Raw genomic sequence first — 19,316 nt, 5'->3', positions numbered from 1 at the left:
GGTAGCCCAATGCCCATTTTCAAGAGGTTCTTTAAACGATGTCCTTCAACCACAATACTTGAATTACACGTAAAAATTCCAGATTTTCTTTAAACCTGGGTTTCTATATTAATTCTATATTAACAATAATTATTATTAATTATAATACTAATAATAATTACTAATAACTAATAATATTAATACTAATAATTCTATATTAAACTATATTAATAGTTTCTTAATACTCCTTACAAGATAATGTTTGTTCCGGCAGTAAGATATTGTACAGTACTCAGAATCTCAAGAGTAATTTTTGACCCCTTGTGTTCAGGATATATCATTTGCCTGTAACTAATGGAAGGATTTTCTTCATGAATAAGTCATTTACTGTTTTCTTATGTCATTTCGAAAAGTGTTTTAAATACATGACAGATTCATAGGAAGAGCCCTTAACTAGAAATGACAAAATTAAAATAAAGGCTATTTGTGGAAGGCACAGGAATACCAGGAAATATGGTAAAAGACAAGGAGAAAACCTCATTTTCAGTGCATTAAGTTTCTATGGCACAAAACCACTACCCTCCCTGGGAATTAAGTGAGGATTCCATCATTCTTGCCAAATGCGTCTTAGCCTAAGCACCTGCTGGAGATTACAAATATCTAAGTACTTTAAAACTGGTCTAAGAACCAAGTACGATGAAGTCACTGATTTGTCCATTAAATATTTTCTGAGTCTGCTACCTGTCAAGCCCTCTTCTAGGTACAGAGTTAACAGAGGGAACAAAACAACCAATAGGCACTTGCCCTCACAGTGCATATATTTTTGTTGGGGGAGGGTGGCAGGTAATAAATTTATAAACAAGAAGATTATTTCAGATAATGGTGCAAACTAGGGTAACAACTGAGTGCTCGGGGCTGGGGTAGGTGTATTTTAGGTAGAGTGGTCACAGTAGGCCCCTCAGAGAAGGGACATGACAACTAACACCTGCTAGGTAAGAGCAAGTCACACGGACATACGGGATTATATGTATAATCCAGACTTGCAAACCACCAACCCTCACGAACATCCCTACCAAAGCAAATGCTCTAGGCTTAAGTCCTCTAACTGTTCTTTTAAAGTCAGTTGCTGAGAACATATTTTCCCCAAACTCCTAGCACTAGAGCCTACTTAAAGGTGTATGAATCAAAGAATGTACTATTAATTTGAAATCTTTATTTTCCTTCCTAGAAAAATACATCTGCCTATAAAATGCAAAATATACAGCTGACCACAAGGTTAAGATCATGGGTTCTGAAGTCCTCAGTTCTCTCCCCTACTGGATCAAAGACTCTTGAGTGAACCACAACCTTACAAAAGCTCAGTTTCTATAAAGCAGGGGTGTTTCAGGTTACTGGGAAGATTATATGAAACACTGCACATAAAAAACTTAGTACTGCAAATGGAACAGCGTTGAGTACTTAGCAAGCATTAGCTAGTATTTCAATTGTGATTTATATATATTTTTAAGGAAAGTTGTCTACGTATGAATGTACCAACAGGGGTATTCTGAGATCTTAACTTTCAAATCAAAACTGTATAAAAAATAAGTAACTTCGAAGTCAACTCTTGTTTTCAGAATAATTACAATTCAGAATTAAAAGAGACTGCCAAATGATTTTTAAAGAAAGGCTTCCCAACTGGTGCCCAAAAAACCAAAGGTAACAAAGAAAGATTAAGAACAGACATCCCCATTTACAGAGTAGAACTAAATGTCCAAAACTGTGGTCCAGATAAGTGCTCTGGATGCTCTTAACATCCCAAGTACCCAAGTATGGGATGAAGTGAGAGATGGATGAAATGGGGTTTCCTTTCTGCAGAAATGGAACTTGAGCTAGAAAAACATGAAGAGACAGAACACGGCAGACACTGTAGGACAACTCAGTAACATCAGATCCAACCCCCTCTTTGCCTGGCTTCACCTCCTGCACTGAAAAGCTACATACTCAACTCCCCACTCCCCATTCAACTCAAGAAGGCACTAAGATACCTGGCCCAAAAAAGCTCTGTTTTCTGTACACAGAGTGACAGGCTTGTACTGCCTCTGGCCCTTCCCCATTCGTCATGCTTAGAAGGGGGCTGTGAGGCCTAAAATGGTGAAGCCATTTTGTGACCATGAGTAAATCATGCAGAGTATTAAGGTTAACCAAGTAGAATTAAAGTGCCTAGATCCTGTATGCTTTCATTTAACTAGTACACCAGCCTCAGACTGACTATAGGTTTCTTGTTACTGGGTGGGGGTGGGGGGCGGTGAGTAACCCTTATCTGCTACAGCCGATATAGTCAGATTTTCTGTTATGTGCCGCCTAAACGCAGTCTACACTGACACACAAAGATGAAGGAAGACAATACTTCACATGGGATGAAGAGCACAAACAACAAAGAGAAAGGTACTTCAACCTGACGGTTTCTGATGTTAACTGAAATGAAGAATTAAGAGACCTTTTCCACCTTCAACCAGCAGCTTTCCGGTGTGTGTGCATGGCAGAGTCAGGACACTGCACTTACATGCCAGTAAACTCTGTGCACAGGAACTGGTGTCCCTTCAGGATAGCCTGGCCACCATGCGACAATGGAAACAGGCAGCATTTTCAAAACTGCAGAGAGCAAATGAAATGTGTCCAGAGAATGAGAAAAGTAAATAGCAGCTGGTTTCTTGTAAACAAAACATGAGGAAATGTGCACTGGAGGGCTAAAGTAATTTTTCTATATGAAGATAATTTTACTAAATCGTTCTTTCTAAAAACGCTTGTTTATTTAAGAGATGATGAAAAACTGCAGGCTAAAATCTGTATTTGAGGAGTAATAATTTTAGGTTCTCCAATTAAAGGATGAACTATCACTCATTTTTCATAGAACATCTCTACAGTATGAAGTTATCATAATGCAAATGCAATTAAGTGACTCATTTTATAAACCTCTGTGATTAAAGGGGATAGTTCATTTTCATTTGTTTAATACTCCCATTAATAAGAATGTCCCGTTACACATTTACTGAAAACCTGGACAATAAAACAATGGAAAAATTCCAAAAGCAAACACATTTTTTTTTCTTTTCCCATGAAGCTAACATTATGGAATTTTAACAGATGTTCTATTTGGTCACAGTTAATAAAATGAATTATGGAGGATTAAAACAGGGTTCAATATGTTTGCATTGGGAGTTTAAGTGAGAAATAGTTTCACATTAAAAGTTTGGAAAGGTTTATAATCACCTTTTTCCTTTTCAGTGGAATTACTAGGAGGGGGAAAATAAGGGAATTATTACAGCAATTAGCACTTTTCTGATGAAACCAGGCTTACAGAAACTATCTTTTCAAGGTTTAAGAAGAATGAAATCTTAGAAAATCATATACTCCTTGGTGCTTCATCAGCTGTCTAAAACGCAGAAGTCTTGGAGTGGAGTGGAGCCCAAGGCTGAGCCACCCCCCGGCCTAATTCCCAGTCCCACTCGAGCTCCCTCACCATTCTGAAGGGGATGCTGTGCCTACCAGCATCTGAACAAAAATTAATCAGACTTAAAGGAATAAAAAAAAACGATAAATATTTTGTGAGTGCTAACTCTGTGGAAGGCATTATGCTAGAGTCTGCACATGCTATGGAGAGGGAAAAATCCAAGAGCTGTTTTGAAGGTAAATCATATGGTGTCTGACTCTTTAGTCAGCATCATTACATGTAGCTGAATAGAAATGAAAGGTAAGGACAAACCAAAAGAGAAAGAAGCAAACCAAAGAAAACCATTTCATAGAAACATAAAGATAGACAGCAGTGACACCAGGAGAAAAAAATCCTTTCTCATCAGCACAGTTTTTTCTCTTTCTACTCTCACAAATGCAGGAAATAGTACACAGGCGGAGAAATGGCAAATAAGTAACAGAGGTTCTAGCTACAGTTGCTCTAAAATATCTTTCAAAGAAAAACATTCAAGGGTCGCAATCTCAGTAAGAAAAGCCTTCCTCTAAATGGGTAATCTTACTTGGGAAATAAATTCCAGTAAACTATCAATGGGACCCAAAAGAGAATCATCAAAAAATTTTTCTAACATATTTACATTACGATTTTTGACCAACTCAACCACCAATTATTGGGGCAACTCTGACATCTTTACCACCAGTATGTGGTTTCTCCTACAGAAGTAGCCAGTGAATACAAAATCAGTTGCAGGTGGCAGTATGTTAAACCAATACAAAATTCCTCTCTACAAGACATTCAGATAACACACCCTCCAATTGTAGCTGAGACACTTTACAAGCAATACCAACAGCTGGCCTGTAATTCAAACACAATTGTTACTCATCATCATGAAATGGCATTCAGATGCTTAAACACAGACCGATCAAGGTTGCACGGCAGTTCAAGGACCCCAACAACCTAGAGGGAGGCTTCTTCATTTCTGAGTCCCCTGGCAGACCACACTGCTCTAATTCTTCTCTCCTAAGACTGCCGTGAGATTTCAAGGACAACGGTCTATGCAAAGTTCCTAGCACAGATGGGCCAATGTGGGCTCAGAGAGGTTAAGTAACTTGCCAAGAGCAGACAGCTGGTACGGGGCAGAGTTGCGATTCACACTTAGGTGTTATTTCCTGTCAAAAACCCTTGCAGTTCTGAGCATACTAAACACATCCCACATGGCGGGCTCAGCCCTTCACACGATCTCCCCATGCCATTCTCACAAGAACTTTAACACAGCACAAAGTTTAACACAGCACAGTTCACAGTAAAGGGAATCAAAGAGTTCTGAGATGTATGTTCTTATGCCCAGTGTCAGAATGAAAACGACAGTGAGATCACCTCTCAGACGGCTGGTAAAGTCGGTGAGGCAGAGGAAAAGAAGGCCTGCAATGCTGGCACAGGGGTCGACTGGTATTTCCACGAAGGGCACTTTGGCCGTATGTACCAAATTACAAACGCTAGGGCGCCTGGGGGCTCAATCCGGTAAGCGACTTCAGCTAAAGTCATGATCTCGCGATTCATGGGTTCGAGCCCCGCCTGGGGCTCTGTGCTGACAGCTGAGAGCCTGGAGCCTGCTTCGGATTCTGTCTCCCTCTCTCTCTGCCCTTCCCCCACTCTCCCTCAAAAAGAAACATGAAAAAAAATCAAAATGATAAATGCCATACTCCTTTAGCCAAGCAATCTCACTTTTGTTATTAACCCTACAAACATCCTCAACCATGTACAAAAGGACCTAAGAGCAGTAATATCCACTGCAGCACGTTTGTAATGTCCACCAACAAGGAACTGGTTAAATAACGAATGGGTCGTGTCTACCATGGAGTACTATGCCATCATAAAAATGAAAGAAAGATCTTTATGAAGAGATAAAAAAAAAATTGGGGCTGAAGAAACAAACAAGAGGCCAAACACCTAAGACAGGGTATCTCTGGAAAAACACACAAGAGCGTTATACAACCTAAGGAGTTGCAGGGGCACAGGAACTGAGGGGACAGACAACAGAGCTGAAGGACATCCCTAAGGCTTGATTCCTAAAAGGTCTCACCTGCAGCCACTACATGGGGGGGGGGGGGGGGGGGGTCTCTATGGTCTAAAACAGACAATAAGGGGAACTAAGTTTGAAAGGCTGCCATGCCTACCTGCGAGTGAACTTTTCAATCAGTGAGGATGTGGGGCCCTAAAAGGAGAGATGCAAGGCTTCGATGAACTTACAGACAGGCTGAGGGACTTGTCTGCCCTGCTTGACTTTGACAGCATGCGTGACAGAATTTGGTGGGAGGGCTGCTTTCGGTGAACTGGTGGCAGAGCTGTGGAGACAGGGAGACATCATCCTCACCCATCTCACATCTCTCATCAACCAAAAAGAAGCCGGAGTTATCCCTGACCACAATGGCAACGTCCTTCCACTGAGGCAGAGCCAACCACCATCTTGCCATCGGATTTATGCAGAGAAGAGTCAGATGCCAGTCATTTATCCTCCAAATACCAGGGAACGCATGCCTGGCTCTTCAAAGGCCTTCTCCCATGTGCTGTCCCCCAGTCTCCTGGCAAGCACCCAGCCAGGGGGAGAGGTTCAACGTCTCCTCCGGGCAAACACTCCACTTAGCTGAACACCTGCCTGCAGCATCCCCACTTGGCCTGCCATGGAGGGAAATCACTCTTGCCTCTTCTCTACGCATGAAAATTCCAATTCTGCTGAGCTAATAAGTGAGGTACACGCGTGCTTTTACAGCCTTGTGCCTTTGCTCCTGATGTTACAACTCCTGTCTCCTTGGTTATTTCTAACTACCACTCCTTCGAGAATTAAGTCAACATTTCATGTTTTTTAATGCAACAAATGCTAATCGAGCACCACCCAAGCACTGCTTCCCCTACCATCTCAGCCGCATCTAGTACCTACATATCGTTACAGCACTGTGAAATGCCTACTCCCGCCTGTTTTCCTGTGAGAACCCGAATCCTTGAGAATCCGTGCAGAAACGTTTCACGTGGGGCCCAACACACAGGAGGCACTCTTAAAATGACTGTGAAGAAGAATCTGTGGATAAAGCCTATTTGCTGAGCTTAACTTATTCCTACTTCTTTTGCAACAAAGTGCCTTTCTCAGCTTTCGTCCTCTTTAGAAGTCCTTCTAACCTACGTAGAAGATCATGAGGCTGCTCTCCACAGAACTTTCAGGACAATGGACGCTGGGAAATTGGCGTGCCTGTGAGGGCAGCTGTGAACTCGCTCCCCATTTCCATCTTACAATAACAGCACCGCACCACAATGTTTGGTCCAGAGCAAAAGAAAAATGAATACGGAAGGGGTGAGGCATACAGTATAATCTGTTGACCCTGCTTACACTCAGTCTGAAGTTGAGAGCAACTAAAATAATTGCAGAGAACATAAGGGATAAGACACAATCTCCACAAACATCAAACGCAGCGGAAAACACGGGATGGCATTCCCCACATCTAAAGAACACACATAATCTCCTATACTGCATGGATTCAAACTCCAATCTCGTTCTAATGGGCCAGGGAGATAAAACTTGTTTTAAAGAAAAAATTGTACACAGAATAAACATCTAAGTTTCCCAGTGATTCTCACTAAGGCTTCAATGTATTTTCTTATTGAAATAATCAAACAAGCTCTTGGCAAAAAGATTCGATATTGGTGTCAGAATAATGTAAGAACTTGAAACTATTTATAATGCAAAAATTTTGTTTAAAGCAGACATATCACTACTTATTTTTCTCATTTTGAAAAGAAGCTGTTTCATTCAGCAGTAATTCTTCTCTCGTTCTCTCAGAGAATCTGTACAAAAGCAATATTTCAACTAAAATCAGATCTGAAGGATCTTTTATGAAAACGCATAATGCAGAAGACCCCAATTAAATTTCCAACAAAGCACTGCCATTTTCAGTAAACAAAGTCATCTCAGTAGGGTCACATGATGTGCAAAAACTGCAGCCCAGAAATTAATTACTAGTGTGACATATGTCAAAACAAATTTTTACAAGAATAGAAAGCAGGTGTAACCATGTGTTTTCTCTATCTGTTTGTATGCAAAACCAGTATTGTCGGGCATGTAAATATATTCATTTATTCAGCATCTCTCAGAAAAATAAAGGAGGTTCACTGCCCCCCCCTCCCCCCTCCCCCCCCCCCCAGGTTTGCTGCACCCAGGTGAAAGCTGACTAAATCACACGTGTTTAGTGAGTCAGAAAATAAGTAAGAATCAAGAGACAGCGTGGGTGATATTTTTGAAAGACAGAAGTCATCATCACACAAACTCACTTTACAACATTCAGTTTTCCTTCAAAAGAAGTTTTTTCACAGATCTACATCAACTACACCACACTACATTAAGGTTGTTATCTTGCAGAAATCAAAGCTTTATAAAACATGTGACAGGGCTTGTATTTCATAAAGAAGATTGTAATCTATAGTAAAAACAAAACGTAATCAAAAACTACCTGGAAATAAAATTAGAGATTTCAAATCATTTCAAAGTTTTGCTAATTAATGACAACATTTATTTAAATTAAAAACATTTTTGTAAATGCAAACATGTTACTGACCAAGGAACTTCAGAAAGAAAAAAGGATAGAGAGCACAGGTATGCATGCAGATTCTCCTGTTTTCTTTAATAGAAAATTATGTCCCAACCCCTTTCACAAGGGATATATAGACCAAATCATCACAACGTACACTTTAAATATCTTACAATTGTACCTGTCAACAATATCTCAATACAGCTGAAAAAAATCCTAGAAATTAAACTCTTAAAAAGAAAAAAAAAAGGAAGAAAGAAAATTATGATTACGTCCCAAACCAAAGACTGGTCTTAAATCTTATGTAAATCACCCTTTGAACTTCAAAACATTGTCCTCTATGTGAGGCAAAAATTAGAAACATACTTCCTACAAGCAATATACTGAAATCACTTTGCTTTTTCAACCAAAAGAAGAAAAATACTGAATCCCAGAATTTTCGAGTCAGAAGTCTCAGAAGACAAAGCGCCTGCCTGGGGGCACACTGCATGGCCAGCCACCCACAGGGCCAGTGGTCCGGGGCTCACCGTACCTTGCGATCGCGATCGGGAAGACAAGAGCGCACCGCATGATACAGACTTTTAGACACTTGTCTCTTAGCACGTTGCTTTCATTACCAATTTCTCATTAACTCTGTGTCTTCTGGTAATTAACTTGGTATCTTAACCTCAGTGGTTGCTTCTTAAGATTTCAGCCAAAACGGACATTTAACCAACCTAGCACCAAAGAAGCCAAAGCGTGGGTGCCATTCTGACCAGTGGGATTGCTCTTTTAGCAAACCTATTTGGCCCATTCGTTAGCTGTAAGAACCAGGATAAGACTAAACGGTGTTTCAAAGGTGATCAAAGTATCCCTTTTTAATTTTTTCAACCAGTTTCTCTGAGTGACTTTGCTGAACAAAGCACATCATTCTTTTGCACTTCAGTACTGGGAATTAAGTGAGTTACCTCTCTTAAAACTGTGCTTGTGTAGCCTCGATACAATCCTCGGATGCCCTGAAACAAACAAAAGGCCGAGAGCTCAGTAAGTTCGAACAGCACAGAGATCTGAATGATACTCTGAGTAAGGCAGAGTTGCTGAAGTCTGAGTTTTAAAGCTTGCACAATGACCACACTCTATAAGAGGTTAAAGGTTATAAACTGGCCTAAAATATATAAAGCTCGGGTCAGCTCTCTTTAAAATGGGAACATGTCTAAAATAATCAAACTGACTACTTCAGTCGCTTTCAAAATTTCTGCTCCTGAAAACAATACTTGAAGATGATTTCAGTATGTATTTCCAAATTCAAATGCACACAAAACGCCAATCATCCTTTCCTATAAAAACAGAATTATATTTCATAGTTTCAAACAGAAGATATCAGAAATTCATTAATAATCCTCCAAGGTGATAAATATCTCTGGACAAGCCTTGATTTATTCAACTGTCCACATGATTCACAATAGGGTTTCTTTACTGGATTGATCTCATGATCCTCTGATCAAATACTCAGTTATTTCCTCACCTAAGTGACAAACTATTAAGAGTAACTTTTCTAAAACCTAGACCCGTTGAAATTTCCATGTGACTGAATACTGTTTTTAAAACACGGGAGGAGGGGGCTTCTGCAAAAAAATACAAAGAAAAGCAGCTTGATGGTCCCTAGTGACTTGGCCAGCAAGAATGACCTCTGATCCACAGTGGAACATTAACAAGTAAAAAAGAAATTAATTTTTTTTAACGTTTATTTCTTTTTGAGAGAGAGAGCATGTGGTTGGGGGAGGAACAGAGAGAGACAGAGACAGGATCCGAAGCAGGTGAACAGCCCAATGTGGGGCTCGAATTCATGAACCGTAAGATCATGACCTGAGCCAAAGGTGAACACTTAACTGACTGAGCCACCCAGGTGCCCCCGGAATTAATTTTAATATAAACATAATGATGCTGGTCACTATGCCCATTACTGTACTCCTCTTCCATGGGTCCCCAAATTCTATGGTAACATTTTAACATGGTATCTTTATTCACTTCACATTTTTATGATTTATTCCATGTCTGATTCTGAAACTACTACAGGACAATGACAATGTAGGACATGTACACAGTGGGGGCACTCAGTACGTGTTATTTAGACATTTGGAGAAAAAATATTAAAATTTGAAAACAAATAAAAAAGCAAAAATAATCTTAGCATAAAAAGCTGCTGTGACTGAGCATTAAATTTATCTTCACGGTCTCTTCTAAGGCTCCTGGGATGAGAACCACAGTGTTCATATTAGCTATTATAAAATCTCTCTCAGGGCACCTGGGTGGCTCAGTCAGTTGGCATCCAACTTCAGCTCAGGTCACGATCTCGCGGTTCTTGAGTTCGAGCCCCGTGTCAGGCTCTGTGCTGACAGCTCTGAGCCTGAAGACAGCTTCAGATTCTGTGTCTCCCTCTCTCTGCTCCTCCCCTGCTCACACTCTGTCTCTGTCTCTCTCAAAAAGAAACATTAAAACAAAATTTTTTAAATAAAATCTTTCTCAATAAAGAAAGAGTTTAAAAACATATCTCACCTCTTGATATAAGACGTTAGAGAAAATCTGAAATGTTCTTGAAGAGGAAGACACCTGTGCCCTCTGCTTAACCACTTCCGAAGGAACACGAATCAGACAGGCAACCTAAAATATATAATTTAATTAATTACATCTTAAAAAAGAAGTAACTGCTATGAAAATTGAAATTATTCTCATAATCAAAAAAATACAGTCAAAAAGGAATAATATAAAGGGTCACTGCAACATGTCCCAAGGCATTTTTTCAACCTAAAAGCCTCAGACCCTTAATGGACATGCATTGTTTTGTCAGCCCAGAAACTTATCTCCCTTGTGCTTATAGATATCCTCACACCTCCTGCCATCTTGTTCCAGACCCATCTGTCTAGAAGTCCCTCAATGGCAAGAAACACACTGACTTATTCTGAACCCCCAGCACCTAGAACAGCATCACCTAGTGTTCACATGCCAGTCATTTCAAACAGGCTGAAAGAATGAACCAAAAGGGCTTTTGCTCTACTGTAAATAATGCATACATCAACAGAAGCAAGACTGATCAGCAGCTGGCTACACCTAGTCATCTGTCCCACTCCCCACCCCAGCCTCAACTAGCTCCCAACCCCAGCACCCTAGACCCTATCACCACACCCCATGCAACAACGGAGGAGAAACCCCAGGTACTCTTGGGTCCTGCTCCAGCATTCATGTTGACACAGGTCCTAAACAGACCGTAATCACATCTGACAGGTCAACAACCAATACTCCAGAATTTTTAAGCTATTTTTTTCTTTGTACTTAACGTTAGATTACCTATATTAAAGACTTGAAAAAACAAAGTGGGATTACAAGTAATGTTTCTCCTTTTCTGCCTACCCGCATGTCTAAATTCTCTATCATGAACAGGTATCATTACTTGGTAAGTTTCATTAACATAATATTAAAGAGCACAAATATGTTATGGACCAAAGATTTTAATTGAGGGAGAAAATAAAATGAAAGGGCCAATTTAAAATGTGCTTTTTTGGGGCACCTGGATGGCTCAGTCGGTTAGGCGTCCGACTTCAGCTCAGGTCATGATCTCGTGGTCCATGAGTTCAAGTCCTGCGTCGGGCTCTGTGCTGACGGCTCAGAGCCTGGAGCCTGCTTCGGATTCTGTGTCTCCCTCTCTCTGCCCTCCCCTGCTCACGCTCTGTCTCTCTCAAAAATAAACATTAAAAACAAATTTTTTTAATGTGCTTTTCAATGCAACCCTACTTATTATTAACCTTGACAAGTACCAATTTTTACAGATAAGGACACACACACAAAACAGATTAAACACCTGATTATCACTAAGGCCTAAAATTGGGTATAAATCGTGTTACTCTTCATAAGTGTGCAAACTTTTAAATCCATACTTATAAGCCAGGACAGAAAACAAGGTCCGCTGAAACTTACATGAACCTAAAAGGATAGCCCCCAGCCTCTAAAACTCATTAAAGAAATGAAAATAAATAAATAAGGAAAGAGAAAGGAAAGAAAAAGGTTCACTAACTCCTTGTATTTTTCAATTCAAGAGGTCAAGAGTGAAATATGACCTCAATATGTCAAGAAAATAGGAATGGTCTACTTTTGCGACTTGGCATAAATATTTATGGAACTTCATGCTTCATAACCCTTCATGTTCTTACATTATGTTTTTATTTCTTAAAAATACAGAAGCAAAACAAAAACTTTGAAAAGGTCCTTAGATGAAAAACAATCTCACTAACGGAAGAGGTACAAAGCGCCCAGCAAGGCTTCTTGACTTCCGTGGCGTGGCAATTTTGGCATGAGACAGAGGCCACAAAGGAACGCCTCTATTTCCTCCAGTAACTCCAATGCCTTCGATTTGGTTTTCTATTAACTCTGATCTTTCTTAGATTTGAATCTGAGCTACAACAGAGTATTTCACTGCACAAGAACAAAAACACGTTATAGTATTGTGATTCCATGAAAGGAGATCAAGATAATGTCATCCGTGGTCTTTTGGTAAATCCGTTCTCTAGGGAATTCCTTCCTCATAAATCTGGGGTTCAGTATGAATCCATGACACAGAAATGGTGGCATTTTCATTATATCCAAGAGCGTCTTATATGTTGAGGGTCTACCAAAAAATAAAACTAATAAAAATAAAACATAAAGATAATATACGTCCCCATCTTTAAGCCACATTAAAAATACAACACTGGCTTCATTAGAATTAAACATGCCAAAAATAAGACAAAGTTTAGATTAAAAATTGATAATAATAATAAAGCTGCTACCAAGATTCTTCTTTAACATTAAAAAAAACAACTTACCCTGATATGTTTTTTTAAATTTATTTTTGTAATGGAAACTGAAATGTCTCCTTTTAGTATTTATTAAACACCAAGACACAAACACTACAAGTTCTAAGACTAAGTGTGTAAAAGGGAAAAAACTACTGTCAACTTCAACCTCCCATTTGGTAAAATGAGTGAAGGCAGAGAAGAGGAACCTCTGGTTCTTTCACTGCCACGGCCACGTCCCACACCTCCACACCTCGCTGCCAGCCTGTTATGGCCTCACCTCTGGCCTGTCACTCTTGAAATGCTCTTTGAGGCCACTGGGCACCACCGAAAGTACCTTCCATTAACATTACATCATTTCCCCAATTGTTTTAACACAGCTCACAATCATTTACCTGATTTTCATTTTTCTAAAGGAAACTTCATCAATGACCCATAAATGTGCCTCTGATATTAGAAGCCAATTGTCAGCACGTTAAATACATACCAGCCTGAGACAGAAGCTACTGAAGGTCAGAGCACTACCTGGCTTAGGAAGTTAGGATGAAACCCACATCTTCCGATTACTGTCTCCAGAATTATTTCCCATCAAAGATAAATCAACACGCATCTAATGAACTTAAAGTTTCAAAGTTTAGTTCGGCTGATTCTTCATGTTTAGACAGGTAAATCTTTGTCAGTTCAACAGAAACCTAAATAAACTGAATACAGCCAAAGTTTAATCATATTCAGAGCAAGGGCTGCTTTGGACTTTGCGGAGTAAACTCCAGTGTGGCAAATCAGTAAGAGGGAGAAAAACCTTATGACACTCTGAAAAATTCTGCAACGTGCAAGTTACTTACTTGTATTTTACTTCACATTCTTTGTGTAATTCTCAAAATTCTTTCTGGAACACAGGTTTCCAAATCTAACATATCTTTCTGAACCATCGTTTAAAACCAAAAACCTTTTAACTCTAAGTTCATCTGTGTGTCAATTCTGCCATCTTCTGGTTACAAATGGAATCACAGCTATTGATAAAACCATCCTAGCAGCAATTTCTAACTCCTAATTTATCATCCTTGGGATTTACATTTTATCCACTGATATGGGGACACAACTTCGTCATACCTTTCTTACTTATTAGACTCCTTCCACCTACATAAACAGCCAAAAGTCATTAGAAGAAAATATTTAATTTTTGTAGATATTAGTCTTCTCCTGCCTGACAAAATTCCTGTTCTTGATAATCCAGACTCCAACAGAAACTTAATAGTCCTCTCAACAAAAATTATATCATTGTGTAGGCTTTGTTTCTAAAGGCTGTTCACAGAATGTTACATAAGACGTAAGCTGTAAATGGCTTTTTCACTTTTGTTCCTTTCTGTAACAGAAAGGAGCCATGATTTCCCAGGAGGTGACAAAGCCCTGTGGACAGATGCATACATACTAACTCATAGAAAATCTGAAAGTGGAGGAGACTGTAATGTCAAGGTAACTGTACCAATTTCTTATGGCTGCTCAAACAAAGTACCACATACTCAGTGGCTTAAAATAACACAAATTAATCTCTCAGAATTCTGGAGGTCAGAATTCCAAACTAAGTCTTACTGAGTTAAAATCAAATTGTCAGCCAGTTGGTATTCCTTCTGGAGTTTCTAAAGAAGCATCTATTTCCTTGTTTTTATAGCCCACTGCATTCTGTGGTTTGTGGTCCCTTCTTCTCTCTTCAAGACGGAGCACAGCATCACAAAACCTCTGACACTCCTGCGTTCCACTTATGAGGACCTTGGGCTCACCTAGATAATCCCAGAAAATCTTGTCCTCGAGATCCTTAACTTTACCTTATCTGCAAAGCCCCTTTTGCCATGTTAGGTAACATAGTCACAGGTTTTAGGGACTAGGAAATCTTTAAAGGGCCATTATTCTGCCTACCATTGTAACCAACAGCATATTTTAGAACTCCAACCTTTTCTTATTTTAAGAAATCCACAGCAATCAGAGTTCATAATATTACCCAAGTAATACACCTCTCATCTCCACTTTTGCACCACTTCTGCCATTTTTAAAATATTACATCAAAAGTAAAAACTACACAGAGAAATGTTCGTCTTAACTATTCATTCTCCAATGTATTTTAACTGTCCACAGCAGCTGTGGAACCTTGAACAAGTCACTGAAACTGTCAATTTCAATGTCTTCTTCTGAAATGATTTTCTCCAAAAAATATGTAATTCTGAAAATGTGCTACATAAAGCACTTTGTGTGACATGCACTGGAAAATTGGACTTTACAGATCAGATGCTAGGCTGAGCACTTTTTAAGTGATGTACTACTTAATTCTTTTTAAAAAATTTTTTAAACATTTATTTATCATTGAGAGACAGAGAGACACAGAACGTGAGCAGGGGAGGGGCAGAGAGAGAGGGAGACACAGAGTCCGAAGCAGGCTCCAGGCTCTGAGCTGTCAGCAAAGAGCCCGACGCGGGGCTCGAACTCACGAACTGTGAGATCATGACCTGAGCTGAAGTTGGACGTTTAACTGACTAAGCCATCCAGGCGCCCCTACTTAATTCTTACAAGAACTGTGAGTTGGGTAGCATTAACCCTGCTTTTCAAGATGAGGAAAATAGCAGCTCAGTGAAGTTAGGTATATGGCCTACAGACACACATAGCAAACAGGGTGCGTAACAAGTCAGAGTTCCAAGCCTGATCTATGTTACTGGACAGGTATGACCCTTATACTGTCTCCTTACAGAGGCAGTCAATATATTCTCCAGCTACTTAATAAATTTATCCAATTTATTACTCATACACTCCTCAAGGACAGGGATAAAAATGTGTTACTATATGTTTTTTAGCATCAATCACAGTGTTAGAGAATAGGCATTCAAATATTGAAAAGTATACAATTACAAATTAGAGCAATTCTATGACAGTGGGATTTAATTCATTATGCTAGTACGAACCCTAATCTTAACCAAAGAGCATGTGAGAAAGTAAAGGTTTATCACTGACAAAGTGCAGACTTACAGAGAAGTGGCTAATCTGACCTTCAGTAGTTTGGTCCTTGGAGACAAGTGTTTGGCTTTTCCATTTAAAATGTAGTGGCACTAACTGACCAAATATTCCTGTGGCTTGAAATGATTTCAACTTCATCATCTTACATGAAAATCTTGTTCACTGTTTCTATAAAATTGAACTTAACTGTGTTCCAGAACCTGATAGTGCTCTTAAATAAAAAGCCAACACAGAGCTTCCCTTCCCTCTTGTCCAGTAAGTAAACAAGATAGTCAATGAAACGCACTGTCCTAGATCAAGAATCAATACGGTCTGAATTAATGCTGCATTCTACACTAGGGAGAGACAAGCAAATCCATAAAACAGAAAATAATCTGAAATGTGTTAAAGGAGGAAATCACCAAGAAATTGGAGGGGTGGTGGGGCAACCTGGTCCTTTACAAAAAGCCTCCCTGAAAAACCTCTCTGCATATCCATGCTTGTACTCAAAGTGGGGTCATCAGCAGACATCGGTCGTGCCAAGCCCAGAGGGTCTCCCTGGCCCTTCTGCACATTCGCTCAGGCTCAGATGGCTGGGACAACTGTGAAACAGGACGTGCTTGCTGACTTAGCTCAGAAGACTCCACTGCACAGTTTAAGCTTATGCACCCTCCTCACCCCCACCCCATACTAACAAAGGTATCCATGAAGCAATATGCATTGGAGGAATGCTGTTGGAAGTGCTTTTGAAAGAACGACCATCTTGGGGTGCCTGGGTGACTCAGTCGGTTAAGTGTCCAATTCATGGTTTTGACTCAGGTTACGATTTCACAGTTTTGTCAGTTCAAGTCCTGCATCTGGCTCTGTGCTAGCAGCAGAGAGCCTGCTTGGGATTCTCTCTCTCCCCGTCTCTCTGTCCCTCCCCAACTCATGCTGTCTCTGTCTCTCTTAAAATGAATAAACTTTTTTTAAAAATGAAAGAATTACCATCCTTATGCCAATTCTCTTATCACTCAAATTCACCTTCTCCCTCTGAACCCCATGCCTCTGCCTTAGTTGAGGCTCTGTTCATCTCTCTCTCTCTGGGGGGTTCTGGAGTAGTCTCCTGTGTTCCATTCAAACACCACAACCCACACAGCTACGAGGGCAGGTTCCTAAAATCCCTACCACTGGTGCCCTCCTACGCAGCCGTTCAAAAGATAACAGCCAAAGTCCTTCCCCCAGCAGGCAAGGCCCTCCAGCACCCCCTGCCCTGCTTCATTTCATGATGGCCCAGTCATGCCTATGCTCCATCTAGAACTTGAAAATGTCTAATAAAGACTTTCCACAAACTCAACACCCGTGCTGGCACCCTCCCACCTAACAATCATACCCTAAAATGTGGCTCAAGGGTTAGCTGTTCTATCAGGCCTTTCCTGAATCAACACCATCGAGACAAAACCATTCCTTTTCTTATCAGGCTCTCAGTGTACCTTGTACTCCCTTTACTTAAAATACCTGTAACCCTTCAGTGTACCTACACCTTAAACATCCATCTCCACCTTAGATGGCAAGACTTTCCAAGGCAGTGTATCATCTTGTCGTTTTATCCCCAATGCCTAGAACCTAGTAAGGACTTTCCATCTAAATCTGCACCTGCGGGGTAAATGGAGGAGCTGAAGGAAAGCAGCCTACGTACCAGGAATCAAAGATGTCCAATTGAGGAATGGACATGAAAAGGACAGGGTTTAAAGGATGACGGTGGAAAGCAAGTTATTTCTACATTCTTGAGATAATTTTTTGTGTAATTCTTATACTTTAGGATTCTTGGGAAGCTATTAAAAAGTCTGGGTTCCTTGGGGTGCCTGGGTGGCTCAGTGGGTCGAGCACCTGACTCTTCGCTTTTGGCTCAGGTCATGATCCCAGAGTCATGGGATGGAGCCCCTGGATCAGGGCTCTACTCACTGTGGAGCCTGCTTGGGATTCTCTCTCCTTCTGCCCCTCCCCCTGCTTGTGCATGCCTCTCTCTCTCTCTCTTAAATGAAAAAAAGAAAAAAGAAAAAAAGTCTGTTCCTCATGTACTTAAGCCCCTAAAGTGAAAAAAGGTTCCCAGGGATACCTGACTGGCTCAGTTGGTAGAACATGTGACTCCTGATCGTGGGGTCCTGAGTGTGAACCCCACACTGGGCATAGCGATTACTTAAAAATGTAAAATTTTTAGGGGCACCTGGGTGGCTCAGTTGGTTCAGCATCTGACTCTTGATTTAGGCTCCAGTCATGACCTCACAGTTTGTGGGCTCGAGCCCCACATCAGGCTCCACACACACAGCCTGCTTGGGATTCTCTCTCTCTCTCTCTCTCTCTCTGCCCCTCCTCCACTCATCCGTGAGCGCAGGCACTCACGCTCACTCTCTCTCAAAAACAAACACTCAAAAAAAGGAAAAAGAATAGGTTCCCAGAAACACTACCTAATAAACAGAATAGGGTAAAAGGCTGCCTGAGCACATCCCCATGATGTGCCCTTGTTTGAGAGTAGCGAAGCATGTGCCAGTCCAGTTTCAGCTTCTAATTGTCCAACAAATCTCCAAGCAACACCTGTACATGCGTGCCGCCTCCACCTTTATAGACACAACCAGCTCTGTCCGCAGCCTCACGGAGCTGCTGCCTGAGTTAATAACCACACTTCACTTCGGGCGCGGTCATCTTCCTTCCTGCTCACCCTGTCTCCATGGCTCGGTCACATAACCGCACACAGGTCTGGCAAAATAATACTACAACTACAAACCAAAGTGACTCTCCAAGAATTTATGGGTATTTCAAAATCTATTAGGATTATTTCAAAAGATAAAACACATTTCTAAAGTTGTCAACCTCCTTCTATTATCTTATCATCTTGTTCAGTGGTTCTTCTGTAAAAGAAAAAGAAGGCCAGTAAAGACCACGAAAAACACTAAATAGATTTTTTCCAAGTAATCCCTACCTGAGAAGTGGTTCGAACTCACAACCCCAAGATCAAGAGTCGCAAGCTCTACCAAGTGAGCCTGCCAGGCGCCCCTATACAGACATTTTAAAAGCTACTCACAACACCATCAAAAATGGCTTAAATCTCCCCCAGGGAAAACACAATGGTGACCAACACGCGCGCTGTGCTTTGCTCCTGACAGACGCTAGACTGCTTCAAGGCCTGTGAATCCTCCAAGGGGCCAATTCAGTGGGGAAGCCGAAGAAAGAGGATGTACTAACAACTCGCCTAATCCATATGCTGCTAACCCATAAGCCCCGAATGGACGACAGCACAACAAAGGTGTGGTAGATGAGCTACACAAAAGCATAAACTGTCTTCGTTTTCAAGGGTCTGGGATGGCACAGGCCTTGAAGAAAATGTCAGATGTAGCTGCAAACCTCACTCTATCTTCCAAATCTGAATCAACATGTCCAAGTAAGCTGCCACCCTCGGAACCAGTCAGTTGTGACTAAACGAGATCCCTCAGTGGGTCTGCAAATTTGCAATTCTGAGGCAGACGAAAGGGATGGCACTTCTGGTCA

At 40.7% G+C, this 19,316-nt stretch overlaps 1 protein-coding gene across 3 annotated transcripts in view; it reads right to left on the bottom strand.

Annotated features, from left to right (window-relative positions):
• Positions 1-19,316, bottom strand: part of SLC25A26 (solute carrier family 25 member 26) — a 136,817-nt gene that overhangs the window by 87,418 nt on the left and 30,083 nt on the right. For all 3 annotated transcript variants that reach the window (XM_042929921.1, XM_042929923.1, XM_042929922.1), the window contains exons 4-5: positions 10,543-10,647; positions 8,955-9,002 (exon numbers count right to left, since the gene is read on the bottom strand). In XM_042929921.1, coding sequence (XP_042785855.1) covers positions 8,955-9,002; positions 10,543-10,647 — 153 coding nt within the window. The remainder of the gene's footprint in view (positions 1-8,954; positions 9,003-10,542; positions 10,648-19,316) is intronic.

This window comes from Panthera leo, chromosome A2, assembly GCF_018350215.1.
Source record: "Panthera leo isolate Ple1 chromosome A2, P.leo_Ple1_pat1.1, whole genome shotgun sequence".
NCBI classification, from domain to species: domain Eukaryota; kingdom Metazoa; phylum Chordata; class Mammalia; order Carnivora; family Felidae; genus Panthera; species Panthera leo.
The sequence above is the reverse complement of the archived record's forward strand: the minus strand, read 5'-3'. Positions and strand labels throughout refer to the sequence as shown.